Source organism: Bactrocera neohumeralis, chromosome 6 (assembly GCF_024586455.1).
Source record: "Bactrocera neohumeralis isolate Rockhampton chromosome 6, APGP_CSIRO_Bneo_wtdbg2-racon-allhic-juicebox.fasta_v2, whole genome shotgun sequence".
NCBI classification, from domain to species: Eukaryota; Metazoa; Arthropoda; class Insecta; order Diptera; family Tephritidae; genus Bactrocera; species Bactrocera neohumeralis.
In genome coordinates this window covers 80693012-80710406 of record NC_065923.1, presented here as the reverse complement: position 1 = coordinate 80710406, position 17395 = coordinate 80693012, and the positions used below count along the sequence as shown (strand labels likewise).

The window sequence follows — 17395 nt, the reverse complement described above, 5'->3', positions numbered from 1 at the left end:
ACCTGTACAAGAAAACGAGGAAAAACCTTATCGCAGCCAAGTATTTTTTTATCCAAGTAAACAAGGCAATGTTTACACAAAACGCAATGAAATATTATTTCACAATCACGTTAAAAAATGTGTTTCTGGTGACTCTTTGCTCTAACATTCCATATACTGTTATCTTATCAGGACAGTTGCAAAAGCTTCGAGTAAAAATCGTTCAATGTGTGGTGCTTCGCATTAGAGCTCGCTGTTGTGTGTACGTGCGATCGAATTACAATTTAGTCAACGAACAACGACAAAACGAAATCGAACGGATATCAAAAATTTTGTTCTTACCTAATTAATAAAAGTGCCTCTAAACAAAAGCACAGGATTTTTGTAGCTTCTATATTTAATTTTTTTAAAATACTTTGAAAAGTGAAGTACAATTAAGAGAAAACAAGATGGTGTCTGTGGAAACGATTGGATCGATATTTATCAAAACTCTGAAATTGGTAAGGACAAGACCATCGGCTTTTTTAGGAAAAAGCAAAACTTAATAAGAAAACATAAGTAAAGCTTAATAAAGCGGTAGCAAAAGAGTGGGTTTAAAGGTTCTAATATCTTTTTAAACCTCCGATTTCATTAAAATGGCATTGCAGTGTTCTTAACCTAAATTAGTCATAATAAAACAGAGATGGCGTCATACGAATGTTATCTATAATCATTAGTTTGATATTTAGTTGATTTTCCTCATGTGCATGAAGTATGTATCATATGTACTAAAGGTATATTACTATGTACGCATGCTTTTGAAGTTTTCTACATTCATTATGAAAACATTTTAATATTTCTGTTTAAGGGTCTGTTCTTTAAAGGGAATTTGATTACGAATGTTTTTTAAAATGAAATTGACGCATCAGGCTAATCAGAAAATTTAATTGTCCATTAACTTCAAACAGCATATAGCAAATAAATTCATAAATTCTTGTATATCGGCGAACTATATATATTAATCTAATAATTTATTTACTATTTTTTGGCAGACGATCAACGTTGTTATTCTTATCCTTTACTGTATTGGGGATGAGGGCATTTTTTTGGGCGTTAGCGGAACATGGAATTTAAATGAAGAAAAAAGCCCTTCACCGGAAATCGTAGCCTCTGGTATATTTGTAGGTTTTCTAATCTATACCACTGTGCACACAGTGGCTTTCTTCTTCGGCACCACCAAGCATAAACGGTTTGTATTTGCTTTAAATAAACATTTAAATATTTTTTTTGTAAATAAATGAATACATGGATTATTTATGTTTTTAAAGTGAGCTGACAGACACACTGATGAATATGGTCGGCACAGCCATGTGGATTGCCATTGGCGGTGTGGCTTTACATTATTGGGGCGGCTATATGTCTGACCAGGACTTTCTCTACGTAAATGCTGAGCGTCAAACGGGCATCGCAATGGGTGCGCTGTGTGTAATTGAAGGTGCTCTTTATTTATTGGACACTGTATTAGCTTGCATACACTATTCCAAGGCTGAGGATATCGAATACACAGGCGTTGGGCATTAGACGCAGAAGTTCATCAGCATTGTACAAAATCTTTACTTTTTATAATCAAATAGTTACTGTAGTGCAAATTAATTTTACAAAAATGCAGAAAACCATTCATTGAACACGGATTCAATTAAGTGAGAACGGGCTCAAACAGCTAACATTACCATTATCTTTAATCAAATAATTTAATTGTGAATAAAAAAAATATGTATGACAGTTTCATCGTCAAATGAAAAATGTTAATTATAATTACTTTCAAATACCATTTTAGGTTTATCTATCTACTTTACACAGTTTTTATCATATTATGATTTTATTTTGTGTTTAATAAATGGGTACATGGCCCCAAGATTACCACAAAATTTCATATCTCTTCAATAAAATGCATGCCTCAATTAAATCATGTCTTTAAAATGCTTTCAGTTTTTTCAGATTTGTCGTTGAACCCACTCGTTTTGAGAATAATTTCTATACAGTTTGTATGCACTTACCTGTGCAACAGCTGACGAGTCCACGGTGTCTACATGCATTTGTTGATTACTCTTTTCTCTGCGTTGCTTTCTCAGACGACCGTCTTCCAAATTCAACCAATCCACAATTTCTTTATCCAATATAAAAGAGTTGCGAGAAAAATCGTTCAGTCGTTCAAGTTTTCGGGAATCTAAACTATCACGATACACGTTCCGCGGTTTGTCCAAATTATGTTCGAAATCGGTGTCGAAATTAAAGCTACCGCGCGAATGGCAACGACGGTCTGCCAATTGACGAGCGGCGCTCGGTTTACGACGACGCACTACCGTCACCGGAACGTTAAGCGATTTATTATTGTTTACGCCGGTTGCGGCACTGCTGATTGATGTAATAGGCGGATTTTGTTCGGTGCGCAAACTTAACGTCGAAAGTTGTCGTTCTAGTTGTTTTTCATATCCGTTGAACTTATCGTAATCGATGAAAGACATATTCTCATAGCTTACCATATTGTCTATGGCTTGCAAGGATTGTAGTGACGCACTCCACTTAGGATTAAGTTTCTCCTTCTTCTTTTCACCGGTTATTGTTGCAATGGTGCTCTTAAAAGATGCTAGTAAAGTGTTGGAACGGCGGCGCTGAAAATTCGCTATTGGATTGAATGGCACACCATTCCCTTCACCAGGTGCCAGCGAAATGGATGATGGCTTTCGCTGTAAAGCTGTGCTATTATTACCCTCTTCAACCGGAGTTGAGGTCAATGGTTGTGAGTTCTGTCGTTGCGGTGTAATCATTGTAGTTGTCCCCCTCTTATCAGAAGTGACATTGACCGCCGACTTATTGAACGATGATGGTACAGGAAATGGTTGCCCGCTTATATCTACAGAATTTTTACGAGGTGATGACGGCGAAGTTGGATCAACCTCCTCAGATAGTTGTTCCAATTGGGGTTCAATTAAACTACGACGATTCGACCGCCGCAAGAGTATCATTGAGCGACTGCGTGTGAACTTGTACGGAGTGGCATTCTCATCATCTAGTTTATTAAGATTCTCTTTACTGCCTGTAATTGAATTGATCAATTTCGTTAGTTTGCCACGCAATGAAAAACTGTTCGATCGTTCGAATTTCGGCGCATTTTCATATCCAGGTAAAATGGAGCCCACGGGCTGTTGCATAGCGGAGGGCGTTGCGTGCGCCGTTCCTGCTACAGGATCGGGAATCTTTTGATTAATGTTGTTATTGTTTTTAACACTACTGTTGTTATTATTATTACTATTAGTAGGCACGGTCATCTTGATTGTTTTACCGGTTATCTTATTCACACTGTATTGAGCGGCAGGGTGGGGCGCTAATGTTGTTGTCGCTGTCGCAACTGCTGAATTTTGTTGATTTTGAAGTTGCTGCTGTTTTAGTTGCTGTTTTTTGTTAGCTTTAATCGCCTTCTTTTGCGTCTTCGTGCCGTTTTTCATTTCTTTAGTGGAACTCATTCTTACAATGATATATCTAACCTGCCTTTAATCTGATTTTTCCAGAGATTGTAATCAGATTATAAAGCTGATTTGTTTATCTGAAATTAATTAATATAATAAATAAATCAAAAATTGTTTGCAATAGGCGCACTATTATTTTCAGTACATAATCGATTGTATGCACATACATATGTTTACATATCTGACCACTTATAATTACTACAGTTTTTGGTTAGTTCAACTGATAAACACTCCATATCACAGCACTTTCTTTGAGAAGCCATAATTCCATGACAAACACGACAATAGCGAATTAAATAGCAAATTAAATGTTCTCATGTGTCTGTTGTCTCCTCTCGTTGGTGGGCTTTCGATTGGTTGGCTATTCCATTCGCTTGTGTAGCTTTTTTGAGAAATGTATAAGAAGTAGAGGCAGTAAAATCAATCAAAACTTTTTGCTTATCAATTCCAAACGAATGTTCCATGTCAAATGAGTGAGACACAATAAGCAAAAATAAAACGAACACAAATACTGAGCTTCGAATTTACGAGTCAAAAATATCGCATGGGTCTTGACATGATATCGGCATACCAGTGCCAACAAGTATGCCTAAAGTGGGTGGCATGAAGATGACTGATAGATAACAAAGGCTTTCATACGAATTCGTCTAAATACATACATACATATATGTATGTGTATAATGAAGTAAATGGGCATTATTCCTGACCATTTGTATACCAGCCAAACTCTATAAGTCGCTCATAATTCCCGTCCTGCTATATGGTGCAGAGGCTTGGACGATGTCAACAACTGATGAGTCGACGTTGCGAGTTTTCGAGAGAAAAGTTCTGCGAAAGATTTATGGTCCTTTGCGCGTTGGCCACGGCGAATATCGCATTCGATGGAACGATGAGCTGTACGAGATATACGACGACATTGACATAGTTCAGCGAATTAAAAGACAGCGGCTACGCTGGCTAGGTCATGTTGTCCGAATGGACGAAAACACTCCAGCTCTGAAAGTATTCGACGCTGTACCCGCCGGGGGAAGCATAGGAAGAGGAAGACCTCCGCTCCGTTGGAAGGACCAAGTGGAGAAGGACCTGGCTACGCTTGGAATATCCAATTGGCGCCACGTAGCGAAAAGGAGAAACGACTGGCGCGCTGTTGTTAACTCGGCTATAATCGCGTAAGCGGTGTCTACGCCAATTAAGAAGAAGAAAAAGAAGAAGATTTGTATACCATTGTGTACCTTTATTACTCGATCTGCTAGATTTAAAATTTCAAATGCTTTATGATGAAAAACTAATTCTTATGTAATATATAGACCATCCCCGCAAAGTTTTGGCATTGAACTACACTTTACTATATATTCTGGCTTAGTTTATTGATGTACCTCTCTCACTAACTGATGTGTGCGTTATAAAGTAAATCTGATCGAAATAATAAGGGCCAGTATATGTGGCTAAGAAAAAGTTTAACCTATGTCATAATTGTTTACACCAATTATTTTATGGTCAAGAAAATATAGTCATTTCATTTTGCTTAAAATTAATTAGATACAAATGATCCGAAACATAAGGTATCAAGACCACTGGAAGTTCGAAAACATTTATATTGAATAAATGGTTTAGTAGCAAAAATGAGAATAATTCAAAATCCTTGCTCTAGTACATATAATGTATATCGCCATTTGCCTCATAATTAAGATATATTTATGCATATACATGCATGGACATTTATTTGTAGGTACTGATATCTTTGGGAACCTTCACAACTGCTTCTGATATGGTCGGTGTGCTGATATGACCGAAACATTATTACAACTACAAAAGTTTATTTACTAAACCAATGAACCCCCTTAAGTCTCTTATATGATAAACTGTAATGTACTCAACTAAAATATAATATATGAAAAACTACATATAGTCCAAAAAACTACATTTATTCATACTTGTAGTTAATATTGCATACATTCGATATCGAAAACGAGAAGTTAGTTTTAATACAATTTTTTTAAATATGAAGAAGAAAAAACCAATCAAAGTGAATAATGGAAGCGAAGAAGCATTAAACCATAAGCACAGTCCGTTGTAATTTGGATATAAGAAATACCTATATTTTGCAAAAAGATCACTATGCCCACAACTTTATCTATACCTATAGCTCAACTTGATAAAATTCCCCAATGTTACTTTACAAAGATTTGTAAAATTTGGCAGAAAGTAGGAGCATAGGGTACATTGCAAGAAATTCTCCAGTTTATTAAAGTAGAACATTTAAATATTATATTTTAAAGTTTTATACGCTGATCTGAAATCGTATGAACGACATGAATTCACTGAAAAGTTTATAGAAACATACCGAACATGTATAGTATGTACCTCCCAAAATTCGCAAGGATCTATCGCCGCTATCAACATGTATGTATGAATTTGTGCACATGACTGACATGTACAGCGTCTACCAATCGGGATGACGCGATTTTGACTATTCATTGTAACCATGTGTGTTTACGGGTTTTTGTTAAATTTTGTCAGTGGTCATCGTCGGTAAGGTTTGTAATTATAATTATAATTCACAAATCCACATTCATCGAAATATTATCTTCTCAGATGAGACCCATTTTTAGCTTAATGGCTTAATTAACAAACAAAACTGCCGCTATTGGGCCGGGTCAAATCCTTTCGCAACGTCTTCAAATAGTGGTTTATTTATTATTTTATACTTTGTAATTCCCTTGCCTATATTGATTGGATTTTTTTATCAAAAGCTTTCGCCAATCAACCAGTAACGCTCGAGGAGCTCGAAAACAACAATGAGCGCAGCTGAAATTCCAGCCGAAATGCTGCACTGGGTCATCGAAAATTATCGTAAACGGACGCCGTGATGGCTATTTGGCCGATATTTTGTTCAAATGATAAATGACATAAAATTATCGGCGTAACCCTTATGCTTCTTATTGGTTGACCCTATATGTGTATAATAGCTGCTACTCCAGAATCTTTTAAGAGTGTTAAACAGAGATTTTAGAAAATATACAATATATCTAATTAAATACTTTTACGCGACAGTTGAGGTAAAAAAAACGTTAAATTATAGCCTTGAAAATGGCAATAAATTTTTGACGTTATAATTTTCAAAACACTCGCATATTTAAATCTCCATCATTAGGTTGGCAACTTTGTGGTCTCCCCTCTCTCTCTCTATATAACTTGTATATTATCTTAAATGCTCGCTTAAGTAATTCATACTGAAGCTATCTCTCACATACTCTTTGCGATGACATCGCTGGCGCTTTACTACTTCTACACACATAATTTGAGCTTAAACTTATCAGCTGATCTAATTGAAAATGCGTATTTATTCCTCCAAAGCATGAATTTCAATTTGTTTGTCTTTTTAAAAAATTTAGTGCTATTAATGTATGCTTGTGTGGTTGTAGACACACTACCATACTAAAGTTATAATTCTGTTTACTCACGTTCAGGCAGTTTTTAACACTCCAATTAGTACTTTTTTCCACCGACGACTTGAACTTAACTATCTACGTGTGTGTTGTGTCGATTTATTATTTCCATTGCCAGCTATCACAGCTATTTTAACAATTTTCTCATTCTGCTCTCTGCATATAACAACTGCTTATACACTTTCTTGCCTTGTTAATAACGTTATCGCATATTTCTTTGCACATGTTAGTATTTAATATTTACCTTAACTGAAAGGCTCTCATAATTATTTGCACTCTTTCCCCTTCGACATTAAAGCTTTGGCACAAACTGTAATGTATGTCTACAGTGGATTTTCGTTTAGAGTAACTACTGAAAAGGGATATGCATAGAAGGTTGCCACTATGCCAAAACTTGTACACTTTAAAGCACTTCACTCACTCTGTTGTTTTATTGAGGAATTGAGCAAAGGGATTAACAACAAAAATATTATATATATATACATTTAGGACAGATAAGTCTATCAAGGACTTTATCAAATCACATTATATAAGCATACATGCGGCATATGCATACATACATACATATAAGTACACATGTATTTATATATATTTATATATAATCACTCTTTTATTCATATTTTTATCAATAATTAATGGTAACAATGGCATATGTGTATGCATATAAGCTCGTAGGATTATTTAACTTTTAACACTTTGCAAATCATGGTTTTCCACTACATCCTACATAGGGTATGTCTTAGCGAGAAGCCTCTGTACACAGAAAAGTTTAATAGTTAAACGTTAACTTGCATAAGTCACTCACTTCGATACAGTTTCATGTATGTAGCAAACGTACATATACAGATGCGTGTACAAGCATACATACATATGTATCATGCATGTGTATGGCTGCAATTATATTATTATTTTTTTATTTATGCACTAATGGTATGCTCTTTTCGACGTCACTTATGAAATGACATGCTTTCCACACATATTCCCACAGATTTACAATATAAAAGCATACCTTATAATTTTGTTTAAGTTAATTTACATATTTATTCTGTTATATTAACTAATTTTTTGCTAATTTTTACAACAATAAGACACTGGTTTTTCTCTCAACGATAACCGGACGGCCGCTCTTCACTCGTTTTGCAAATACGTTTATTCGCATTCTTTCAGAAATAAGAACGCCCCGGCGCTATACAATGCTCGACCGTTTTACTCTGATTATAAGTTAAAATGATTGTGGCAATAAATGGGGATGTCTCCTTGTTTGCTGATCAGTTTTTGAAACTGTAAGCCTGAAACTTTGTCTACTGAGAAAAGAGCACAATACGAGTATAGGTAAACACTCTTCTCTCTTAATGCCAGTTAAAGAGTAAGCACAATGAAGAGAAAAATGAACCGCGCCTCATTAAAAACAGTGCTAAATTGTTATTACACCTAGTTGAGTTGGATTTCCACCACAATTGGATATAGGATATACCACATGACAGACATCAGAAAATTAAGACATGCATGTACATTTATATCTAGCTAAAAGGAGTGATACGATTCTCATGCGCTTGCAATATGGTGTACAAGAATATAACAATTTTAGTAACAATTATTTCTAACACCTTAAAATAATAAATAAATCACAAACATATAAAAATCTCATAGCTAAATGAACCTATTTCATAAAAAAAAGTTTTGTATTTGGCGCTTTTCTTAGAAAACTTGCAAAATAATAAAAAATGTATTTTCTAAATAAAAAAAACATTTAAACATTTTTTATGTCTCATATTACTATAATTTTCAAGCATAGTTCGAACGAAAACATATTTCGATATTGCAAGCACAGGTTTATGTAAATCACAATTGAGAAAAATTTGGAATGAAAGAATTATAAATTATTGAATCGTTTAACTTTACTGTAGTAAAACTTAGTGATAAGGTATTATCAGGGAGACAAGGGTGCTTTAGCAATGATCAATAATCAATGATCAAAGCAATGAATGTTTGCCTAAAAATAGGCAATATTCTTCTCGCATTTCTGGGTCCAATTTCTCCAATAGTATAATCGTATTTTTCAAACTTACATATGTATATGTATATATAAGATTATTGTGCATCTAATCGAAAGTATTTGTACTTATGTATATGTGTACTCTGTAAAAATCCGAACAAAGCCAAAATAGTAAGCTCATTATAGTGCAAAGAAAGCAATAAAGCCATGTTTTTAGCTTTAACGCATGAATACTTATTGGATAGTGTCCAGTAAGAACCTCTACGAGTGTGGCAAGCTGAGCTTTAACCAATGGACATCCAACTCGGTTCCATTTCGATAGCGCGGCCCTCTTAGTTCCCTCTGGCTATCATATCTTGCCAGTGATCTCACTACAACCACTCACCCAACAGAGTCTGATGTAGTAGCTTGCTGCTATTTCTAGTGAGGGCAGACGGTCCTTGAATAGCTTTGAACGCACAGTTAGCGAGCTCAGCGCTAGTTATGCCGCTCTGCTGTCAAAGTGAATGCGCACCAAGTTTTCAGGAATGCAGTTGAAGGAGAGGAGAATTGTTCCTTAGTAAATGACTTACCCCCTTTTATCAAATTATTTATTTATTATTAATTTTCTCCTATTTTCTCATTATTTTTATCTTTGGTTGTTTGACTATGTATTCCTTTGTTTGTTAAATTCTTTTCATTTAATTTAGGTTTATTGTGTTTTTTTGTGTTACACTAGTTTAGGCGTGTATACTGTTATAATTGCTGGCTGATCTTCTAATTCTAATTTCGCATTTCCTTCTTCGGACCTCTTCATATACACAGCTTCCCTAAGCCTTAGAGCGTACTTCGCAGCAATATACCAGCCTGTCTTCTTGTCCTTAAGTTCTTTTGTCCTTTGTAAGCAGCAATTGCTATTAACAATTCGGCAAGGTTGACTTTTCTGTAGTAGCGTATTTGATATTATTTTTTTTATCAGTTTATTGGTAACATAATATTTTTAGATTCTTTTCTGGAATACTCGTACATACTGGAAAATGTAAATATGTCTGTCATACAATTAATAAAACATTGAACACGAACTTCTCTGTAAAGCTAATTGATAGCACTTGTGCGACAAGCCACGCCTTAAACAAAAGTTGAGCGGCCATCAAACGGTTTCGGATTCTATAAAAAATCATTCGTTTGTGCAAAAACGGCAAATAGTGGTTATACAATACACTGAACTGTTGAAGATTTCAATTATCGAAATTAAAAATGTGGTGCCTTGTGGCATTTATCGTATACCTTTGTGGATTAAGCTCCGGCATAGAAGATTTATCCGAAATGGTAAAAAAATAAAATATAAAAAATTGTTTTAATATGTGTTATTTTTTTCATAGCTTTGTAGTGATGTCTCTAATGGCGCAATTGTGCCGAATCCGCGCGATTGTAATTCATATTTTATTTGTGGAAATGTACCAATGATAAGCTATTGTGATCAAGGTCTCCATTTTGATGCAGATAACAAAGTTTGCAATTGGCCAGAAATCGCAAATTGCCAATTTAAAAAGGTGAAACTAATGAACATCATTACTCATGACAATAGATGTAAGAACTTGTAAGTAGTACATGTCTCATACCTTTTCAGATTAATATCTCAACGAATAAACATACTGAGAGTCAAACCACTACATCAGACTATACAATTCCAAAGAAACTGAATTTAGTCACTGGACCAGACTATATAACGCCAAAGGAATTGAATTTATTGAAAACAGAGCTTGATTCGGATGTTCCTGGATCAGACTATGTAACGCCAAAGGAGGTGAATTTATTGAAAACAGAGCTGGATTCGGATGAAAACATCAATTTATATGAATCGGACATGACGCCGCAACATAATACTTTTATAGCTTTTGATGTGAATACGCGAAATCCAGTTAATCCCATGACGAATTATGATCCTCTAAATGTGGCATGCAACCACTATGGAACTTATTTTTTACCACATCCCAACGACTGCAGTTCATATTATATATGCGCATTCGGTCATATGATGCAACACAAATGCGGACGTGGCGCTGGATGGAACTATAAACGCCAAGTTTGCGAAGTTCGCCCGTTGACCGAATGCTATGCTGGAGCTACTTACCAAACGAACTCTGCTCAATTAAGTACGGAAGTCAAGATTTCTACAGTATTTTCCAGTCAACAATTATTTAGCAATACTCCAATGAGTGAAGTGTGCATGGCATGCTTTGGTCTCACAAGTCAACCACCTGATCCAAGTGTATCGTCAAATTTTGAGACAACACGATTCATACCCGCTGAACCTCAACGGCTACCTACAGCACCGATATTAGGCCCAGCAGATATCCCTGAAGGCAATGTACCTAATTGTCCCAAAAACAGTCAAATATATTTACCACACGCCACAGATTGCGGCAAATATTATATATGCATTATCGGTATGCCAGTTTTAACCTCTTGCCCAGAGGGTTTGTATTGGGATCAAACGGCAGAGCTTTGTGATTCATCATCGAATGTAGTGTGTCCCTAGAAGCTCATAGAAACTGAATGAATAAACATGTCTTTGCCAACTTTAACATTTACTTTTCTTCACTATTTTATGATCGATTCTCGAGACCTTTTATGACCATTCTTCTTGAATAGATATTGACATAACGACAGAGTTGTGCCAATCAATATCATACAGAAAAGTTCGGCAACAAGTACACAATTCAAATCCGAAATAGTGTATTCGTTCGCTACTAAGTAGTCCAATTAGTTATTATTTTATCTCAACAACTAAAAGAGATATGGAAAAGTTTGTTGAGAAAATTTGTAAAAATGTCCAATGTTTTATTTCTCATATAACAAAGTGCACGGAGTAGAGCATCAGTTCAAATATAATATGATGCATATTGTTAACTCATCACCAACTGATAGTATGATTCGAATTTTGCCGTCAAATTGACTTAAATGTGCAAAACCCGAAATACTTAAGATTTTCCGTCACTTTTATAATAAAACAATAAATTCTAGTATGTAAGCTGCGTATCATGTGCAGCTAGGAATGTTCATCCACATGAACGCGCATTAATATCGCAATACAATTATGTCGGTCTTATCTCGTTTTTGCTAACACGCTTAAGAGGTTCTATGTAAGTATCTTTTTCGGATGGAGCAAAAATACAACCGCAGGAAATGAGACTTACATACTACTTATCGATAAGAAACATGTCTAAATTAAATAATACACATACACTGGAGTCACTGTGGCGGAAGTAGCACCTATAAATGCGCCTACACAAGTTGAAGAATACACAGAAGTAGTTGTGGCGGTAGTTCCTGCTAGACATCAGGCGGCTTACAACATCTTAAGAAGTTGAAAGGACTCAGCAAAAATAACAAAGAAAGAAATATAAAAATGAAGGGTAATATATAAATAAATATATGGTTGAAGATATTTGTTATTGGTGAACTAACGACCGCTTAAGAGTCAAGTCGCTTATAGCCTAAGGCGAATAATTTTGTTAATAAACAAATTTTACAATTATTGGAGTGATAAGAGTCAGTCTAGAAACACTTATATATCTACAAAAATTTTAAAAATTTATTTCCGAAGGTAAACTAAGTACAATTATAATCCTTATTCTTAAAGGTTTACTAGCCACCATAAATATGGCAAAAATGCTGCTAACTATTTTCGGTCTATTGATCTTGCATCAGGATGTAGTTGAAGCAACTTACACAATGAATGAAACGTGCGCCTACTATACTGGTTATATTGCCAATCCAACTAACTGCCAAGGTTGGGGTGCTTGCGAAGATGGAGTACTGAAAGCTACAGGAAATTGTAGCGATGGCTATCTATACGATTCGAAAAAAGGCATTTGTAATTACGCAAGTAAAGTAACGTGCGGTACCTCCGCACAGAATATTTGTGAGAATTCGGACGATAATACTTTAGTCGCTCAACCGAGTGACTGCACGCAATATTGCTATTGCAAAAACAAAACCATAATGGGATGTACGAAATGTCCTAACAACCAGCTTTACAATCCGAGCTTAGGCACTTGTGTTAACACATATACTTGCCCAGCGGATTCCATTTGTCGTTTAATTCCCAATAACGAGTTTGCTGGATCCGAAACGTGTGGCAATTACTTGAGATGTCTAGATGGTTCGGGAACTGAAAGTGCATGTAAAACCGGCTATTTTAATGCCTTAACTGGAAAATGCCAAACCACTAATCCGTGCTCTACTGTTAGCACAAGTACACTTGCACCTGATACAACCATATGCTCGAAATATACACTAACCTCTGGACCCCAGTATTTCGCGGATGATTCAACATGTTATGGCTACTATACTTGTGATAGTACAACCGGAACGGGTATATGGAGATCATGTCCATACACGTTTAATTTCGATAGCACAACCAGCACGTGCGTCCAGGCTAACCAAGTTAAATGTTTGAAAAATCGTTGTGCAAACATCAATCTCACTTTTGTCACTGACCCATCATCAAGCTGCGAAAAATATTATTATTGTAGTGATGGCCAACAAAGTACTACATCCACGAGTTGTCCAACAAACGCTCCATATTTTGATGAAGTTCTCCAAGCTTGTGTCCCAACGGCTCCCTCGTATCCGATTTGTACTTGAAATATTATATACCATTTATATTAAATAATAAATAAAGGCATGATTCAATTCTATTAGTCGGTTTGTTTTGCAAATGTGTATTAGTGGCGATGTAGATCTTAACAGCAACAAAATTTACTATAAAAATAAGGACATTTCTCGTTGAGACATATTTTAGCAGTAGCAGTACGTATGGCGGGCATCATTAATATTGGGTAGTCAAAGAAGTCTTTTCGTATGTTGTCAATAATGTCGTTACAGTCGATATACCATATAGTGTTGGAAAGGTGAGATTTTAAGTTTCATTTAACCAAAAAAAATTAAATTCGGGGAAGTTGAAAAAAGGTTACATCTGTTTAAAAATGAGTGAAAATAATGAAGAAACTCGCTATATTTTGAAATTTTTGTATAAAAAAGGGAAGAACGCCACGCTTACCACCAAAGAAATTTGTGAAGTTCACGGACACTATGCTGTATCAGTTCGTGTAACACAAAAATGGTTCGCTCGCTTCCGTTCTGGAAATTGAGAAATTTGATTTATACTGATGAAAGTTTTACACTGATGGAATAATGTCTCTAGCGGAAAAATGCCAAAAAGTGGTCGATCGAAATGGTTTATACGGGTATTTGTTTATTTATTTATTATTTAAAATATAATAAATAATATAAAAAAAATAAGTTGAAGTATTCCGATATCCCTTTGTGTAGTTCCATACCTTTAATATTATTTATTTTTGCTTTTATGATTAAATATGAATGAACTGGTATATTAAATTTCGTTTCTATTAACCTGACAAGAAGGCTGCTACCGCCAGTGTCCGCTTATGGAAGACTTCACTGTATATGCTTTCCCATAGCACTAATGCTTCACAAATAAAAAAGAGTCTATACACGAAATATTATTTTGCCCGGTTTTATGTATATATAACAGCTGTAGGTTACAGTGATCTGATCTGAACAATTTATTCGGAGAATGTGCTTTAGACAATACCTTCTCAAATAAAAAAGTTGTATATATACTTTATAAAGTCTCCTACGATTCTTTCTGAGTTGTGCCAAACCTTCTATATCCTGTTCAGGGTGCATATGGATATTTTTTGTTCTGCCGTTACTTTTTATTCAGCGATAAAAATCCTTAACGAAAATGCCGAAATTTCAAACTAGAAATAACAACATTAGCGCCTGAGTGCAATTGAATACTCGTGAACTGCTCGCAAATGACAAACAGCTACTGTCTCAGATTACATATTGTGAAAATCTCCTAGAAAAAATTACTTACAAAATGACTCACCGTTATAAACAAACGTTTGTCGAACTTATCTACAAAGCGGAATGTGATGCAAAATACCGAACTTGCTTCTTTTCATTTCCGTTGTCATGTATTTTGTTTTGAAGATTTCTTGACAAGCTTTAAAAACGTATTTTAATTCTTAAAAATGCTATTATAAATTCGTACCATATCCGCTGTGTTATCGTTCCTTTATTGAAGATGTTCAATTTTATCGGGGAAATATTTTGTTGTCTCAATTATTGATACGATTATCAACACATTTACCTGCCTACCGAAAAGTAACACAGAATCGTATAATATCAACGTAACATTAAAAAATTTTTCAGTTGATGAACTAAAATATCTGGGAACACCTATCACAGCGGTAGCGAAATTATAAGTTGTGGAACGAAAAATTCAAATAACATTGCTGATTGCCAAACTTTATGAGCCGATATAACAATGCTGAAATGTTAGTACAGATACAAAGCTGCTTTTAAACATTCTCTAGTGGAAAACTAGGACCCAATTTAAGATATACTTAAAATATATGGTATTTTATTTACAGCACCGCTTGCTATTTTTCTCTGCTTCATTTTCTCATCGATTTACGCTGAACAAAGCGAACCTACCGTTGAGGAGATCTGCAAGCAAGTTGCCCCGGGTACCACTATTATATACCCTAACACATGTGATAAATGGGTTCGGTGTCCGTCGTCGTTTGGTGCTGAAGATTACGAAGAAGGCTCATGTGTTTTCGGCTTATATTTCAATAAGGACACTGGTCGTTGTGAAAGCATTGAAGATGTTGTCTGTCCTTATGCATCTGCTGAAACCAGCAATCGTTGCGCTACCAAAGAGGATGGTACCTTCTTGGAGGATCCAGATAACTGCAGTGGTTACGTTTTTTGTATCAACGGCAAGGAAATGCAATCCGCTTGCCCATATGGTTTAATATTCAATCCAGAACAGTCAGCTTGTGTATATTCAAAGGATTACAATTGTGTAGTGAAAGAAGCTGTAGCCAACGTCAATCCCATTTGTAAGGCTGTACCAAAAGGCCTCTTACTTGCGAATACCAACGACTGTACTAAATATTATAAATGTGACGAAGAAGGTCAACTCGACTCTTTAGAGTGTACTGAAGGCGAAGCATACAACTATTCCACCCTGAAGTGTGTACCCCGAAATGAAGTGGTCTGCCACCCTTTAGCCCCAGAACTTGAACCAGAGCTTGATGTTTGCGGCAGCGACAATAATACCTTAGTTGGCTACATTGCCGATAAAGAATCTTGCAGTGCGTATTATATATGTGCCCAGAGAGAAGATGGAAAACCTGATCGCCAACCGATGCATCTCAAATGTCAAACTGGCTACTTCTTTGATAGCAATACATGGTCCTGTCGCAATCGTGTGAATGTTAAGTGCTACTTGGACCGTTGTGAAGGAATGGGTAACAAATACGTCAATGTTATCGGCGATTGTGCGTCCTATGCACATTGTAAAAATGGCGTTACAGTGAATAATGGTAAATGCAAAACTGGATTTTTCTTCGATGAAAGCTCACAGGTTTGCACTCAAGAAACTATCACATATGCAGCCTGTATGCCATAAGTTCAATAAAAGTAATACAGTGTCAATAAACTTTATACATAAAACTTGATTAGTTTGTTTATTTTTTAACCTTTGGAAAATAAGTAGATATAATAGATATCAACGATTTGAATAACCCAATATTATGGCGAAGGTAATGAGATATTGTTGAAAAAATTAGCACTAAATAACTGTTATAATGGCGATTGTTTTAAATGTTTTTTTTTTTCAAAACATGTGAAACTACACGTTCTCTTCTTTTCTGTGCACTCTGCGCAATGCTTGATAGACGTAAAAAAACCAATTAGGCATTAGCTTCTCTCTCCCCTATTGTCCAGTCTTTGCAAAACTGAGGTTGAAACATCTAGATAGTCTTACCTTCGGCTAACTAGAATACATACATAGCCGAAACTGGCATAAGCCATCTCAACAAATTTGTAACAGGCTCAAAGCACGACTAAATTTGTAAGTTTATATGCGTTTCTTAGGTACCACAACTGACCGACGTTCTAAGCAGTCCAATTGAGATTTCTCTCAGGATCGACCTCTTATCCTAACCTCACCAAAAGCCAGCCACCAAACTTTAGAGGAAATCTTATGGCCACCAACATATACTTCTTATTATGTCGATGCCATTGCATAAAAATATTCATACTTAGATCACAAATACATTAATTTTTCATATAGCTTCATAAATTGGACTACCAGGAAGTTATCAGAACAAAACCTAATACGCGTCTTTCTCGATATACTATAATCTTATTTTGAAAATCAAATCTTTATACAAAAATGAAGTAATTTCCTTCCCTGCTAAAGTTTGTAAAAACGTAATATTTTTTTACATACCAATTTAGTCAATAAAATAGCTATGTTCTTACGCATGCGGTAGGTCAAAAAGGCGACATTAAGGCTCTCATAAGCACGTACCATATACTTGTATCTTGTGTAAAAATGAAAATGAACTAAACTCAGCTCGCAAAAACGGTCTGAA

General features: G+C 35.4%; 5 protein-coding genes across 6 annotated transcripts in view; 4 read left to right on the top strand and 1 right to left on the bottom strand.

Annotated features, from left to right (window-relative positions):
• Positions 1-8158, bottom strand: part of LOC126762146 (uncharacterized) — a 57245-nt gene extending 49087 nt beyond the window's left edge. For both annotated transcript variants that reach the window (XM_050478679.1, XM_050478680.1), the window contains exons 1-2: positions 6950-8158; positions 2016-3562 (exon numbers count right to left, since the gene is read on the bottom strand). In XM_050478679.1, coding sequence (XP_050334636.1) covers positions 2016-3482 — 1467 coding nt within the window. In that variant the 5' untranslated portion in view covers positions 3483-3562; positions 6950-8158. The remainder of the gene's footprint in view (positions 1-2015; positions 3563-6949) is intronic.
• LOC126762162 (protein snakeskin) lies at positions 71-1924 on the top strand. The gene is made up of 3 exons (XM_050478706.1): positions 71-479; positions 1011-1207; positions 1287-1924. The coding sequence occupies exons 1-3, from the start codon at positions 429-431 to the stop codon at positions 1537-1539; spliced, it is 501 nt and encodes a 166-aa protein (XP_050334663.1). The 5' UTR covers positions 71-428; the 3' UTR covers positions 1540-1924.
• Positions 8159-10166: 2008 nt separating the features above from the next.
• Positions 10167-11451, top strand: LOC126762853 (uncharacterized). Its single transcript, XM_050479894.1, has 3 exons — positions 10167-10238; positions 10292-10462; positions 10540-11451. Exons 1-3 carry the CDS (start codon positions 10167-10169, stop codon positions 11449-11451), a joined length of 1155 nt encoding a protein of 384 aa, XP_050335851.1.
• Positions 11452-11805: 354 nt separating this feature from the next.
• Positions 11806-13562, top strand: LOC126762852 (peritrophin-44-like). The gene is made up of 2 exons (XM_050479893.1): positions 11806-11839; positions 12520-13562. The coding sequence occupies exons 1-2, from the start codon at positions 11806-11808 to the stop codon at positions 13560-13562; spliced, it is 1077 nt and encodes a 358-aa protein (XP_050335850.1).
• Positions 13563-15273: 1711 nt separating this feature from the next.
• Positions 15274-16425, top strand: LOC126762850 (peritrophin-44-like). Its single transcript, XM_050479892.1, has 2 exons — positions 15274-15283; positions 15380-16425. The coding sequence occupies exons 1-2, from the start codon at positions 15274-15276 to the stop codon at positions 16423-16425; spliced, it is 1056 nt and encodes a 351-aa protein (XP_050335849.1).
• The last annotated feature ends 970 nt before the right edge of the window (positions 16426-17395 follow it).